The sequence below is a fragment of the Centropristis striata genome, chromosome 3 (genome assembly GCF_030273125.1).
Source record: "Centropristis striata isolate RG_2023a ecotype Rhode Island chromosome 3, C.striata_1.0, whole genome shotgun sequence".
Lineage (NCBI taxonomy): Eukaryota > Metazoa > Chordata > Actinopteri > Perciformes > Serranidae > Centropristis > Centropristis striata.
In genome coordinates, this window is record NC_081519.1 from 42,243,560 (window position 1) to 42,260,220 (window position 16,661).

The 16,661-nt window shown below is 37.8% G+C and overlaps 1 protein-coding gene across 1 annotated transcript; it reads right to left on the minus strand.

The window, feature by feature from the left end:
- Positions 1–8,139: 8,139 nt before the first annotated feature.
- mon1bb (MON1 secretory trafficking family member Bb) lies at positions 8,140–15,949 on the minus strand. The gene is made up of 7 exons (XM_059328819.1): positions 15,816–15,949; positions 15,300–15,378; positions 14,593–14,684; positions 13,917–14,504; positions 11,937–12,729; positions 10,870–11,017; positions 8,140–8,944 (listed from the first exon to the last, which is right to left on the minus strand). The coding sequence occupies exons 3-7, from the start codon at positions 14,666–14,668 to the stop codon at positions 8,717–8,719; spliced, it is 1,833 nt and encodes a 610-aa protein (XP_059184802.1). The 5' UTR covers positions 14,669–14,684; positions 15,300–15,378; positions 15,816–15,949; the 3' UTR covers positions 8,140–8,716.
- Positions 15,950–16,661: the final 712 nt, after the last annotated feature.

Below are 16,661 nucleotides of genomic sequence, written 5' to 3' on the forward strand. Positions count from 1 at the left end.
ACCAAATTTTTTCCACGTACTCTCTATCACTATAGGTTTCAATTTTTGGTAGGAGCCACTGCATCAAGATTGTGGATCGGAGATGGCAGCCATATAAAGTCTATGAGAAACTCTATATCTTCCAAGCCAATTAGAAGGTCAATCTTGGTGTCAAAATATACCTTTTCTGTGTCAAGGAATCATTTAAAGCTATTGAGAATATCACTAGATAATTATTTGATCAAATAGATATGTTCATTTTCACCCAGACTGGTAGGTCTTCAAGTGCTGCAGCAGGGAATCCTGAGCTGAAAATGAATCTATGTTCACGGGAGAGAGCGGAGTAGCTGCAATGTACACTGCTAAAAAAAAAAAATCAAGGGAACGCTTTAATCTCATGTCAGATCTCTAGTGATATTCTCAATAGCTTTAAATGATTCCTTGACCCAGAAAATGAATATTTTGACACCAAGATTGACCTTTTATGTGGATTGGAAGATATATTGGTTCTCATAGACTTTATATGGGTGCCATCTCCGATCCACAATCTTGATGAAGTGGCTCCTACCAAAAATTGAAACCTATGGTGATAGAGAGTACGTGGAAAAAATGTGGTGCTTTTGTCCGCCGTGTCCCCTTTATTCTTAAATCTGGTCCCAAGCCGCCTGACTATGGTACTGGCTGCCAGTTCAAACATTCTTGAACTTTTAGTCCAGCTATGGCGTGTTGTAGGTGGGACTTTAGAGGTCTTTACTTATTTTTCCATATTGTGAAACTGTCTTATGATACTAGAATGTCGGAGTACCCGGTGCAGCTACTTGGCTAGTGAGATGTGAAGCCACTACTGAGGTGAAGCTGATTATTTTGTGGTAATGACAAAGTCTACTGCGATCACTCACTGAAGAACTTGCAATCTGTTTGCAAATCTGGCTGAAATTACTTGAAAAGCACAATTGGTCTGTTTAAAAAAAAAAAAAGTGTAGGATTGGCGACTCCTGGAGCCATATATGTGGCAAAAGTGTGTATGTGTGTGTGTGCGTGTGTGTGTACAGTATATATACATATATGAATACAACCTCAGTGTAGTAAAGGTGCATGTGTATAGTTTTGTAAATATGTAAATGTATGTTTATATTGGCTTACATGAAGTAATTTAAGGAATGCAAAAATCAAATTTAGATTTTAATTTATAAAATTTGTGGCAGTCAAGAGTGTAATTTAAAAAGTAAAATATTGAAAAGATTTATGTATGATGCTAAGTAGCTCTTTGTAATAGTGATGGTATTCACCAACATGTCAGAATATATTCTCTAGAAGTGAGGTGGCACAAGACGTGAGCTCTGGTTTTTTCTTTTTCTTGGGTGGCGCAGGAGATTTTTGATCTTGTCATTTGAATAGTACCGCAAGATCTATTATCTGCCTGAGACAATATTTTCTCACACAGGAATAAATACTGTTTGAAAAAAAAAAACTGCCATGTGTATGTTGTCTATTAACCACGTTTGGAGTTCCCTCCTTTAGGTCAAGGTACCACGATGCATTCAGGTGCTCCTCGGATTGTTGGTAAATGGCAAATGGAGTGCACTTATATATCGCTTTACACTACACACTACGCTCATTCACCTGTTCACACCAAGGTTATAATAGTTTTGTATTTTTCATTAGTTTTAGTTTTAATTTCGTTGTGAATTTTTGTTTTCAAATTCAGTTAGTTTTAGTTAGGTTTTAGAGTGAGTTTTCTAGTTTTGGTTTAGTTTTTATTTTTTGAAAATGCTTAGTTTTAGTCTAGTTTTTATTAGTTTTAGTTTTTTTGTAATGGGCTATGTGTTGGGTGCCAGATTCAAAGAGGTCATAATAAATTTTGCCTTCATTTCCTTTGGTTTATTCATCTCAGCCCCAATAAGGTTATTGACTTTTACAGTTCTGGGTGTTTTGAATTTTGTTTCGAGTATAGATATCCCAGTCTCAGTAAACCTATTCACCATGTGTTGCATGTTCAAATAGAAACACTGGATTATGAATGAAAAAAGTTGACAAAAACGAAAACTAAGGACATTTTCACTATAATTTAGTTTTTAGTTTTAGTTAGTTTTGTAACCACACAATACAGTTTCAGTTAGTTATCGTTTTTTAAAAAACTCTTGTTTTTATTTTTATTTCAGTTAACGAAAATGTTTTTTCAATTCTAGTTTTCGTTATTTCGTTAGTTTTCGTTAACTATAATAACCTTGGTTCACACACACATTCACACTGGTGGCAGAGGCTACCAGGGCACACTGGTGCCACCAGTGGGAATTCATTCATACACCGGTGAACGAAGCATCGGGAGCAATTTGGGTTTGAGTATAGGGGTGTGCCATATCGTATCATTCACGATAATATCCGTATTTTTTTTTTTTATGGTTAAAAAAATTGCATATCATGATATTGGCAACGTTCCTACTTCTTGATGTCGTGGCATAAGGTTGAGTGTCTGTCATCAGTCAGTCAATCTTTCAAAATAAGAGCACAGTGTGTTAAGAGAATCCCCCACAGAATTTACAAGAAGACTGTCAAAATAAGATGCCTTAAATAAAACATACAAGAACCTTTATTCTCATTTACAAAATTTCATTAAAATATTCCTCCGGAACCCCTAAATGGTTATTTTTATTATAAATATAAAATTATATTATTATTAAGAGTCAAGAGTAATTTTTTTGTATTTGGCAACTGAGATTTGCACTTCAAACTACATTTTAGATTTTTATTTATTTATACAGACTAAAAAAAAATCATATTTTCTATATAAGTATTTCCTAATATTGTCTACACTGCAAAAAAAGAAAAGTTGGGTGAACTCAAAATTTCAAGGCAACAAACTTCGATACAATTTTAAGTTGGACAATTAAACTAAATATTTTAAGTTTTGTTCTTGAGTTTGCTCAACTCTGAATTCAGATTTTTGTCAACTCAACTGTAAATTGTACTAACTTATAATTTCACATTGTAATAACTTTTAATCCTTACTTCTGCTAACTTCTGCAATGTGCTGAATTGGCACGATTGTAGCGCTGCTATGAAATGTCAGCTAATGTTGCTACCACAATTTTGAGTTAGCATTGATACGCTAATGGCTACTCTTGTAGCTGTAACAAGCAGCGCCGCTAGCATCAGTTAGCCGCTAGCATCCGTTAGCCGCTAGCATCAGTTAGCCGCTAGCTTTCGCTAATGACCGAATTTCACAGCTTTTCCGCATTTCACAACAAAGAAATAAGAGTTATCAGAACTATTGTCCCTTGTTGTGAACCCCAACTTAAAGATATAAGTAACAACAACTCACCAACTTGTTTTTGAGCAGACAACTGGCTTCCTTTGTTGTGCTAACTTACATTATTGCCCTAAATGTCAATAATTTATTTTTACAAGTTTTACCAACTTAAATCACTGTTTTAGGCCAAAAAATACAAGTTGGCTTTTTTGCAGTGTAGAATATCGTTATCGCAAAAATAGCCTGCAATATCGTGATATTCTTTTAGAGGCATATCACCCACCCCTAGTTCAGTATCTTGCTATCTTGTAGGCTCCCATGGTCGAAAATCAAACCACCAACCATCCAACCAATGAGCGACTGATCTATCAGCTGAGCCAAAGCCAAGTCGTTCTGTCTTCATGAGTCATAATGTAGACACAAAATAGACGCCACAAAGATGTGTTGTGTTGATATGTTTGCTCATAGCATTTAACAAAATGTTAATAGCAGTTTCCAGACAATTTGATGATGTGACAATTTCCAAACATTTCCTTTTTTTTCCCCCACCATGTTTCTGAATAATATAATGTCAACTCTGCAAGTTGCATACTAAACTTTTCCCAGTTGTTGTTTGGACTTGAGGGGATATTCTTGTGAATTTTCCCAGTAGAGAACTGAAGTTTTAGATTACTCCTCAAGCACACGAATGCAGCAATATTTCAATAGAGAGTCCAAGTGTGTTAAAAGAAGAAAACATGAAGGTTTAAAGTTAAAGTGAGCCCTCTCAGTGCCCCACATCAAGCCAAAGCAGGCTCCTCCACGTTTCTAGGAAATTGAGGTGCTCTGCGAACTGAATATTGAAAGCTATGAAGAATTTCATGATGCAACATTTTGTGCAAACATCTTCAAGGCTGAAGGCTGAAGAATGAGTTTGAGTTTTGGTATGCTGCTTTAATCTGTACCTGAACACAACTGGGGTTGGGCATGCACACAAAACCACATACTTTTCTTTTTACTTTGCCTACTGCAGCTGCCTTTACAAGCTACCTACTGTTACATGCATTATGCAAACAATTGGGAAATACCACTTAGTCATAGCATTGTGCCTTGTACTTTGCCCCTTTTGTTCATATATACTGTGCATAGGACTGTAGGTCAGAGAAAAACAGAAAAGCAGGCTGGTTTGCATAATGCAAAATGCAACCAGATCCAGTATAACGTCCTGGTATTTGTCAGCATTCTGGTTTTGACACACTGCGTGTTGGGAGCAAGGTTATTATAGTTAACGAAAACTAACGAAATAACGAAAACTAGAATTGAAAAAACATTTTCGTTAACTGAAATAAAAATAAAAACTAGAGTTTTTAAAAAAACGATAACTAACTGAAACTGTATTGCGTGGTTACAAAACTAACTATAACTAACTAAAATTAAAGTGAAAATGTCCTTAGTTTTCGTTTTTGTCAACTTTTTTCATACATAATTCAGTGTTTCTATTTGAACATGCAACACATGGTAAATATGTTGACTGAGACTGGGAACTAGAACCAAAATTCAAAACACCTGGAACTGTAAGAGTTAATAACCTTATTGGGGCTGAGATGAATAAACCAAAGGAAATGAAGGCAAAATGTATTATGATCTATTTGAATCTCGCACCCAACATATAGCCCATTACAAAAAAACTAAAATTAACACAAAAACTAAACTAAAACTAAGCATTTTCAAAAAAATAAAAACTAAACCAAAACTAGAAAACTCTCTAAAAACTAATTAAAACGAACTGAATTTGAAAACAAAAATTCACAACGAAATTAAAACTAATACTAATGAAAAATCCAAAACTATTATAACCTTGGTTGGGAGTGGGACTTACTAAATGGTTCTATGGCATACTCAATAGTGTGATAGTAAGAGTATTGGGATGCACCCCATGCTTCATCTACACTTATAGACAATATACATCAGAATGGGCCCATTTCAGCAGCGTCAAATGTGGCCAAGAATTACTTCACTGCAAGTTATTGTTTGAAATATGTTTGAGTGAGGGAGTTAATGAAAAAATGAAATACTTAAGTGCTAACAATGTTGACAATTAGTCACACATCATAGCGTATATTCTAAACATGATTTTCTTGAAGCTATTCTTCATATTTATTGAACTGAATGTTCGCCTGGAGACACATTTCCTGCTTTGCCCTGACTTCAGTATTCAAGGTTACACAAGTAATTAACTGGAAGGCAACCAACTGTCTCTGTTTTTCCAATAATTGGTACCGAAATTATTAAAGGAAATCTGCAAAATCAAACACTGCATATTGTAATGTTAATTTGACATGTTCTAGCTGACAATGAATGAAGATTAAATCAGGACAAGTGTAGCTTTGTGCAACCTGGGATTTATTTCATAATACTATAGACATACTCTTAAGACTTGAATTGACAGGAAATTCCTCAAAAAGGACACAAGGATGAGGCTACGGTTTATAGACCATCTTTACAAAACTATTATCAAAAACAATAAGTCGCCTGAAGTCACTACATTAAGTGTCGACTGACAATCGTACTAGAAGTACCTGCAGAGAAACACTGAGCTCTTCTCAGCTCCACTAGATGATCTGAAAACACCAACGATGACGACGTGAAGTGATCAGGTGTAACAGGCTGGGGTCTTCTACTTGTTTTCTGCACAAAAATGTAACATAAATGAAACCTGATCATTTTATATTTGAATAGAAACGTCAGTGAGATATGAAATCACGCCACATTTTGAAGTTCTGTCACAGGAATGTTTGACTGAATCCGTAGAGGACGCTTCGTCTGTTTATGAGCCTGTATGACACACGGTGGCCCATCCCTGTTCTGGCAGCTCCAGTTGTTGTTATTCCAGTTTATGCTGAGCTTGAAAACACAACAGACTTGCATATCTTGTTTTGCAACATCGGGATGTTTTTGTTTTGTTTCATGAAATAAATCTATGTCTAAGAACAAGTCAGAGAAAGGTAGTTTAAGTTAATTTCACTCCTCATCCTAAAGGGATAGTTTGGATTTTTTTTTAAGTGGGGTTATATGAGGTACTTATCCATAGTCAGTAATATCTACAGTAGATGGCAGTTAGGAGATGCACTTTCTGATAGGGGAAGCTGTTGTAAAATCACACATCACAATATTTCGACTTAATACCTAAAAATTTATATTGTGATGATAGTGTAGGGTTGACTATTGGTGCCGTCATAAAATGTTAACGCAATGAAATTTTTGGATAAATAATCATCAGTAAAGCAGATATGATGCAGATAGAGCATGCTCTCTTCAAAGCCACCAGACAGTGATTTACTCTATGCCGTAATTCTGAGTTGCTGGTCTACTGCTGCAGAAACACCAACGTCACAGAATAGCATAAACAAATTCGATGAGTGAGGAAGTGGCAGAGCAGCAACACTGTGTCCTGTACGGTACAATGACTTTTGTCAAAGCAGTCTGGTGGCTTTATGAAAAGCAGCTTCAGTTCTGCCCCACATAATGTTTAACAGGGCTGTCTGATGGTAAAACAGTAAAAAATATTCCAACTAGAGTGGATATTAAACTGGTTATTATGGCGGCTATAATAGGTTTTGCTGCTGCCCCCATCCACAGCAGTACATTGCTTAGCTTCTGTACCATTACTCTGCCTGTTAATCCAACCTGTCCACCATCTACTCTAGGTAATACACTGACTATGAATACAGTAGTGTTCAATATAATAGCAGTCCAATGTGACTAACCAGATTAATCCAGGTTTTTAGTATATTTTTTATTGCTACATGGCAAACAAGGTACCAGTAGGTGCAGTAGATTCTCAGAAAACCAACAAGACCCAGCATTCGTGATATGTACACTCTTAAGGCTGTGCAATTAGTTGAAAGGGGTGTGTTCAAAAAATAGCAGTGTGGCATTCAATCAGTGAGGTCATCAATTTTGTGAAAAATGAAATGAAAAAAGGATGAAGCAGCACTTGTTGAACATGCATTTCTCTTTGAAAGCCTGAGGAAAATGGGTCGTTCAAGACATTGTTCAGAAGAACAGCATACTCTGATTAAAAAGTTGATTGGGGGGGGGGGAACTTATAAAGAGGTGCAAACAATTATAGGCTGTTCAGCTAAAATGATCTCCAATGCTTTAAAATGGAGAGAAAACCAGAGACACGTGGCAGAAAACAGAAGACAACCATCAAAATGGATGTAAGAATAATGAGAATGGTAAAGGCTCAGCCAATGATCAGCTCCAGATGATCAGAGACAGTCTGGAGTTACCTGGACGTGCTGTGACAGTTAAAGAGAAATGGAGGAACATTTTGTGGACTGATGAGAGTAAAATTGTTCTTTTTGGGTCCGAGGGCCGCAGACAGTTTGTGAGACGAGCCCCAAACTGTGAATTCAAGCCACAGTACACAGTGTAGTACATAGTCTACTATGGTGTTGGGCCTATTTATCACATACCAGGGATCATTGATCAGTTTGCATATGTCAAAATCCTTCAAGAGGTCATGTTGCCTTATGCTGAAATGTTTCAACAAGACAATGAGCCCAAACACACTAGTAAACCAGCAAAATCTCCAGCAAATTGAGTGGCCAGCCCAATCCCCGGACCTTAATCCAGTTGAGAACTTTTTCTGAAGCAAAACCAAGAAATGTAAATTAATTGTGGAACGTAGTTAAAGAATCTTGGAGTGGAATAAAAGCTGAAAGTTAGTTGACTCCATCCACACAGATGTGAAGCAGTTATAAAAAACTGTTGTCATACAACTAAATATTAGTTCAGTGATCACAGGATTAGATAGAAACAAAAAAAGTTTGTACAAAATAGTTTTGAGTTTGTAAAGTCAACGGCAGACACTGCTATTTTTTTTAAACACACCCCTTTCAACGAATTGTCCAATTGCATTTCTGAGAATCTGCTGCACCTACCGATACCCTGTTAGCCATGTAGCAATAAAAAATATACTAAAAACCTGGATTAATCTGGTTAGTCACATTGGACGGCTATTATATTGAACACTACTGTATGTACCTCATACAACCTCACTTGAAAAAAAATCTGAACAATCTCTTTAAATTACTGCAGTGAAAAGTTATAGCATATGAATGATCTGTCACCTGTGTGATACATTCACTGTCCGCGAGGAAATTTCCTCTCTTGTTGCAGTAATAAAACAATATAAAAACATTTATATATCATTGCAATTATTTTCCTACCACAGTTTAATTTAAAACATACTAATGCTGTTTTGCCCTGACTGTTTCTGATCGAAAGCAGTGATGCAATGACATGCTTTCTTGTAAAGGTAAAGAAATAATACTAATTTGAAAGAGTTTGTTCCTTTCTTAAATAGTGTAAAACTTTTTGTAGTGTTTGATTCCAGTAGTCAGAGTCTGTCAAGTCCAACGAGTGTCAAAAGAGGGTTCAAAAATATCTTGAAACCAGTGTAGAAACTACTGTTGAAAGAGACGGAGCAATAAGAGAGTCCTATAGGAGAGATAAGAAGCCGTTATCTGTGGAGTCTTGCTGGTCAGATTTCCCTCCCCGAGAGCTCTTGCTGGGGTTTGGGGTGGTTGAATACTTTGGGGGGTATCTGATGAAGAGACGGTCCTCCTCCTTTTTGATCCACCTTAGAAGCTTAGTGATAGCAGTAATAGCACAGGCCTTCGTCACCAGAGGACTGAAGCAGGTGTAAAGCTCAAATTTACTTGTGACCTGCAGCAGAGAAGGAGATGTGACATATTAGTAGTCACTCAATTATTCATGTTTATATTATCACAAGAATCACTTTTTTGCAGAGAGTTAAGATGAGAAGATTGATACTGTTCTGTTCATTTAGTACAGAGGTAATGAGGTTACCAAGAAATTAGAAATCAATATAACCGCAGTGCTTTTATTTTGAAAAAATAAAATAAAATAGCAAACATTACCATTAGCACTAGACTAACAAGCACTTTGACTATAGTTAAGACAACAATTATAGCCACTAATATATATGACAGAATAAAATAAACTCTAACAAACCTTGTGTCCTGTCAGTCAGCTACTATAGAAGCCTTTTTCATACTTTATATCAACTTTATATTAATTACTACGCACTCGTTATTATTTACCGTTCGTTTTTTTTATTTAACCGTTCTACTGGTTATTTCCTGCCACTACCTTTCAAAATTAAAGCACCCGTTTTACACTGGACAGCACCTTTTCAAAATAAAAGCATCACAACATTGTAAAACACCTTGAAAATGTACAAACATGAAAAACATGAAACATGAAAAGCGATTACATTAATATTGAGCAGAATTTAGTTCAGAGTTTTGGTCCGGCCCCTGCAACCTTCGTGGTATTGGTCATGTGGCCCCTTGGGAAAATTAATTGCCCACCCCTGATTTAGTATGACGCCACAGCCAGCAGCCAGCTAGCTTAGCTTAGCATAAAGACTGGAAACAGGGGGAAACAGTTAGCCTGGCTCTGTGGAGAGGGTAAACAAATTTGACCCACACATCAGAAAAGTTGTCTAGTCCTGTTTCTTCCATCTATGCTCCATCTCCAAAATCAAACCCATCTTGTTCCCCTCTGACCTGGAAAGAGTCATTCACACTCTTATATTCTCCCCTTTAGATTACTGTAACTCCTCCTCTCCTCTCCGGCATCTCCCAGAAATCCCTTTCTCGCCTCAAACTGGTTCAGAACGCAGCAGCTTGGCTTTTTACCGGTTTTAACAGACGACATCACATTACCCCAATTTTAGCTTCTTTGCACTGGCTCCCTGTTTGTTTTAGAATTCATTTTAATATTTTACCGATCACTTTTAAAGCTCTTTAAGGTGTGGCTCCTAGCTATTTAACAGAATTATTAACTCCAACCCGCGTCCTTAGATCTTCGAGTGGTGCCCTTCTGACCGTTACAAAGTCAAAACTGAAAAACAAAGGTGACCAGGCTTTCTCCACTAGAGACTTTGGAATGGGCTGCCCGAAGAGATAAGGCGTGCAGAGTCAGTAACTTCTTTTAAATCACTTCTTAAAATCCACTTTTATAGATTTGCTTTTATGCAATGCTTTCTATCTTACCACTCATTTTACTTCTTCACTCTACTTTTTTACTCCTTTTCTCTCTTTTCTTTTCACGCAAGAATTGTTTTTAGCCTTATTTATATAGTTTTTGGCATTTTGTAAACTGCTGTTTTTAAAAGGTGCTATCTAAATAAAGTTATTATTATTATTAAAAATCCACAAACAAGCACTGCTAAATCTCAGGACAAGCAGCCCAAGTAAGAATTGAATACAACAATGAGATGTCATCATATTTGGGCCACTTTTGCCTGCAGTCTGAATGTAGCCTAATTAGCAGGTTATGTATTTATAGTCACTGTGCAGAGCCAAGAAATAGTCCAACACATAACCCAGTAAAACCACAACCATTATGCTAAGCTAACCTAGCTGTCTCCTGGCTCCAGCTTCATGTTAAAGGGACAGATAAGAGTTTGACATTGACCATCTAACCAACTTGCCTCAAGAAAGCAGAGTGAATTTCCTAAAATGTTTCCATTCAAAATCCTTGTGAATCCATGTAAAGACAGATAACATTCAGGAGTTGTATATTGTGACAGTGAGGATGTATCTGTAAACAGAGCTACATACCCAGGCTAGAAGAGTTTCCCTCTCAGCGACGTGATAGATGAGCTTGAGGGGTCGTGAGGTGCTGTGGATGCGGCTGTGCATATAACGATAAAGGTCCAGCAGTCTCATTTTCTCCTCTTCACTGCCGTACGGAGCCTCCATCTCTGGGCTACATGCAGCAACAAACCGTAAAGATTAAAGACAGAAAAGGCATAAAAAGTGTCCACATAAAGGCACAGTGATATACACTAAATTTTTGTCTTTGCTCTTCATAACATTATTCTGAACAGCAGCAAGTAAATAAGCTTATCGTTATTATTTAATACATAGAGCTGGAATTATTTGCATGATTTCACTTTCATTGTCAAGGTTTTGATTGGCTGCTGGCGTATCGAATAATACACCTAATGCTTTCAGTTCAGCTCATTAAGGTGATAAGTGGAGTCAATTGGCAGGATTAGTGAAAAACTATTTGAAATTGTTACAATATTTATTTCTCTGTGCCTGTTACTGAAAACTCATTAAAAAAAGACTTCTACTCTTTCATTTACACACAAACAACACAACAGGCTTTCATTCTTTCTCTTATACAAGGTATTTACACTTTTGGAGACTATTTCACAGACACATTTAGAAAAAATAAAGCATTATACAGTACAGGCCAAAAGTTTGGACACAGCTTCTCATTCAATGTGTTTCCTTTATTTTCATGACTATTTACATTGTAAATTCATCAACACTATTAATAAACACATGTGGAATTATGAACTTAACAAAAAAGTGTGAAATAACTGAAAACATGTCTTATATTCTAGTAAGCAAAGGGTGGTTACTTTGAGGAATCTAAAATACAAGACATGTTTTCAGTTATTTCACACTTTTTTTGTTAAGTACATAATTCCATATGTGTTCATTCATAGTTTTGATGCCTTCAGTGAGAATCTACAATGTAAACAGTCATGAAAATAAAGAAAAATGCATTGAATGAGATGGGTGTGTCCAAACTTTTGGCCTGTACTGTACATGACAAATACGCACTAGTTTGGGCTCATCCTATATTTGCATAGATGACAAAGATACACACACACCTGGTGAACTGAGTGAGCTGGCGGTAGTTATCTGGCACATCAAAGGGCTTGTACATGAAGTGTCTGAGGTCTGAGACGCCCACTTGGCTCACGCTGTACGACTGGACTTTGGCAATGAGGCTCAGGGAGTTCTGAGCCGTCATGGCCTCCTCGATCTTCCTCTTGCATTCAGCTACAGCGTAGAAAGCCTCCTTGTCTGTTGAGAGCAGCAGCAAGCACACAGTGCATTCTGGAGGGTCCAGGTAAGAAATGTATGCATAAAAGTAACAGTCAGGATTAAAGAGAGGGAGGCAGATGGGAGTCCAGATCTCCCCAGCCTGAAAGGCAGAGGAGGCTCCGATGAGGTTAAGAAGCAGGTGGACATCAGCGGGCTCCAGCCGGGTGTCCTCGATGACTGTCTTTTCTTGGACGATGGTGAGCAGCTGGTTGTTGGCGATGAGGATGGAGAAAACCAGATTGGGGGTGATCGCTTTCTGCAGGATCTGGCTGAGAGAGTCCCTGAGAGAGGAAGCTAAGGGCAAGCAGTGCACTGCTGCCAGCAGGAAGCTGGGGTCAGAGTCCACCAGGTTGAGAAGACCGTCCAGGATCTTCTCTGAGCCCGCAAGGAGTCTCCTCAGGTCATAGTTTTTCTTGTGTTCAAAGATGCGGGATATGCTGGCCTGTGTGAGCATGCTGATGATCTGATAGTACACATAGAGGAGCTCTCCACGCAGCTGCTGCTCCGTCTGCCGACTGCTGGAGACGCACACCAGCACGAGGGGCCCTTTCTGTAGGAACACCACAGTGTGCTCCTCTGAGGGAAAGGAAGAAAAGCAAACATTAAGGAGAATACTGGAAGTCACTTTGAATGTTGGGGACCTGGTAATAATTGTAAATTTAACAAGCATTTCTAAAATAAAATATTGTATTACAAATAAAGCATATCGTTAACCTCATAGCATAATTGCCTAAGTCATTTTTTGGCCAAATTGTGATACCTGCCTAACTTTACTCTCCTACCACTGCTGCATCTTTCTGCCTTATTGCCTATGTTCTCAGCCTATCAGAACACTTGTTAGAGTCGAAAATCACTTTCTGCCTTAGTCATCTCCTTGACTTGGCATGTTTGCCGCTACATACAAACCAAACTACATTATTTATATGTAAGAGAAAAATTGCCTTAGTCAGGGCATATTCTGCCTAAGTGACTTTTATCTGTTATGAAATCGATGTGTTTATTTTTTTATGCAAACTTGTTCACACTTCTATTTGAACTTACTGTTACAATATCAATTAAAAATACCAATGGGCTTACTAAAAATTGTGTTTTTTCTTGTTTCCCGAAAACGTTAAAATATGACTTAGACAAATATGCTATGAGGCTAACGATATGTGTAAATGGATGAACCTCTCCTTGCTCATTGAATTCTATAATGGTGCACGCCTTAATAATTATTAATGATAATAATTAACCTGTGGTCTATGGCAAGCCGCTGCCACTGCACCTACATTTAGTGGCCTTTCCTACCCACAATGCTCTCTGAAATTTCTACTCTTATCTACAGTACAGGCCAAAAGTTTGGACACACCTTCTCATTTAATGTTTTTCCTTTATTTTCATGACTATTTACATTGTAAATTCATCAAAACTATTAATGAACACATGTGGAATTATGTACTTAACAAAAAAGTGTGAAATAACTGAAAACATGTCTTATATTCTAGTAAGCAAAGGGTGGTTACTTTGAGGAATCTAAAATAAAAGACATGTTTTCAGTTATTTCACACTTTTTTTGTTAAGTACATAATTCCACATGTGTTCATTCATAGTTTTGATGCCTTCAGTGAGAATCTACAATGTAAATAGTCATGAAAATAAAGAAAAACGCATTGAATGAGAAGGTGTGTCCAAACTTTTGGCCTGTACTGTATGCAAATAAAATTTTTAAAAAATCACATTTGCAGTAATGTTTAAAAAAAAGTTCACACTAATGCTCTCACCTGAATAGACTGAGCGGATGATATTATCTCCACTTTGAACAAAAGAAACCAGCGCCATCATGACTCCCATTGTAGATGAAAGAGCCTCTTCACTGCCGTATCGGGAATAGATGGGTTTGCCTGCTTCACTCAGCACAAACACATGCTTCCTGTGCTGCCGCCAGCTCTCAGCTGTCACATCCTCATCACGATGAGACATAAAAGCAGGAGATTCCTGGGTGCCGGCCTCCAACAAGGGAGATGACCTCCCCTTCACACCGATCCCTTGCTCCTCCAGCTTGGCCTTGGCCAGCATCGTGACAACAAACTCCCCAGAGTCGCTCCGGTCATTGTCAGCATCAGCTGGTCTGTCAGGCGGCTCGGCGGACACATTGTTCTGACACTCTGAGTTCTCTGTCTCCTCAGTCTCTAGATTTGTTACCTGGTTAGAAAGAGGCTCTGCATCCAGACTCTTCTCCTCTGCTGTAGCATCTGACGGTTGTGAATCTGCAGGTTCCTCTATGTTAACAGCTGCACTGGCGGTTCTCTCCACCGCATCAGGAAACATGTGATTCCCCAAGAGTGAGAGAGAAGTTGCCAAGGTGTCAGCTAAAATGAAAACAATAATTTAATTATGAAGTGGATGATAACACTAAAGATATGGGGTAAAAATGTGAATTTAATGTATACAACTTACCAGTCGGATTAATCTCACAGGGTGGACAAATCTTCACACCCTGTGCCTCTCCTTCTTGATGAGTGTCTCTCTCCATGATACCATCCCAGTCACTGGAGATTAAAACAAAAATAAAAAAAAAACTACAATCAGACAATTCTGAGCTGTATTACTAATGTATTTCAGTGGTTGTAGCTTAACCTTGCATGCATCCCATCTTATGAATAGAAGCACTCATACTGGACCAGTGGTCAGGTCACATGATAACACATGAAAACTGGTTACAGAGAATTACAACTCCAAGAAACCAACCATGCGCTGGAATTTAACACTGATTGCAACTTCCAGCAGCCTGGCTAATGCTACACTGCAGATAAATAGCAGTCGGGTAGACAGAGAAGATGAAAGTAACTGTTATTTGACCGCCAGAACTAGGGGACTAACCTTTATTTAATAATAACTTACTTATAAAGCTATATTAGCTTGTCTGCTTACTTGCTCATCGACAAAAAAATCGTACTTTATCATTCTGATTAATATCTGACTGTGAATTACCATGCAACTCAGTAAACGTTGGCTGCAGTTGCATGGCTAACATTGCCTGCTAGCAAGCGACACACACACACACACACACACAGATCAATTTCATGGCCTTGGCTTAACAGTGAGCAAACAAGCAACCGTGGTCACCTAAAATAGGACGACTGAAAACAAAGAATAAAACTTACGATTTTGTATCGGCGTAACGTGGCGTTGAACATCTAATTCGCTACATCAACTTTCATCTGCAGCCCGGCTGCAAACAAGCTGTCAAGAATGAGAAGCAGAAAACAAATTTTCCTCTTACGACAGCACACATCCGGAATCTCTGATGACAAGTTAAACTGGCCAATCAGGATGCTCGCTGGCGACCGCTAGCCCCGCCCCCTCAGGGTACGTTCCAGAGAGCAATGGGACGATGTTACGTACGTTACGTACGTACGTACGACGTTACGTACATTATTAGCTTAGTTAGCTACATACACAATGCTGTTTTTTATGCGTCAGTGTTTTGTTTTTAATACTATTGAACACCATAAGAGGTTAAAATGTAGGAATTATCGCTTCCTACAATAAAATATAAAGCAGGGATGGATACATGCCTTTTCAGGGAAGACATTTTGACATGTAGCGTTCACTTGCTAACTAAAGTAGCCAGAAGCTAATTAGCCACAGTTGTTTTTAATTATAGTCTTATTGTTTACCTGTCACCCGGCAGCTTGCTCGAGCTTCAGTCGTATTTTCGTCGTCCAATAGAGACTCTAATATACACCCGGGGTAATATAATGTTTGCCAGGAGCGACACTGACGTTTAAATCTAATATATTTAGACTACACTAATGTAAAATATGCGTGAAATGTTGTATTTTGACGTTAGCTTCTATCATCTATCATTCCTGACAAACAGCAGACGACTGTGGGGTCACAGAAATAGTCCCGAAGACCAAATCCAGGACTGAATAACATTTAAAAAAGTAACATTTAGATCCCCCCCTCTGTGGTATGGGAGCGCTGAGCTAACTATGCTATGCGCTAAGTTAGCTACCATTTTGTGCTGTCAATGACGGACATTTTCTGTTGCAAAAACGTCCTAAATAGTGAGATAGTGAGACGGGCCGTTTCACACTGAGACTCTGAAACCTGTTTCACTTTTACTATTGAAGCAGACTGGTTCAAAACACTGTGTTGAGGACTTATTTATATACAGTCTATGGATGAGGCTTGTATCGAAGCTCTGTGATCATGTGACTGATGACGTATATATATATACGTCATCAGTCATATATATATGTATATATACATATATGTGTGTGTGTGTGTGTGTGTGTGTGTGTGTCTGTGTTTAAAAACGTTTTTTCAGAAACCCCAGAATAATATAAAGAGAAGCATATATATATTTATACCCTATGTGCCTTATGTTATTTTATTTTTATATACTGTATTTGATTTACTGTAATTGACATTTTTCATTGTATATCTTGTTTATATACTGAATGCCTGTATTTCTTTCATTCTTAAATAAAGATCTGAAAAAAAAAAAAAAAAAATAT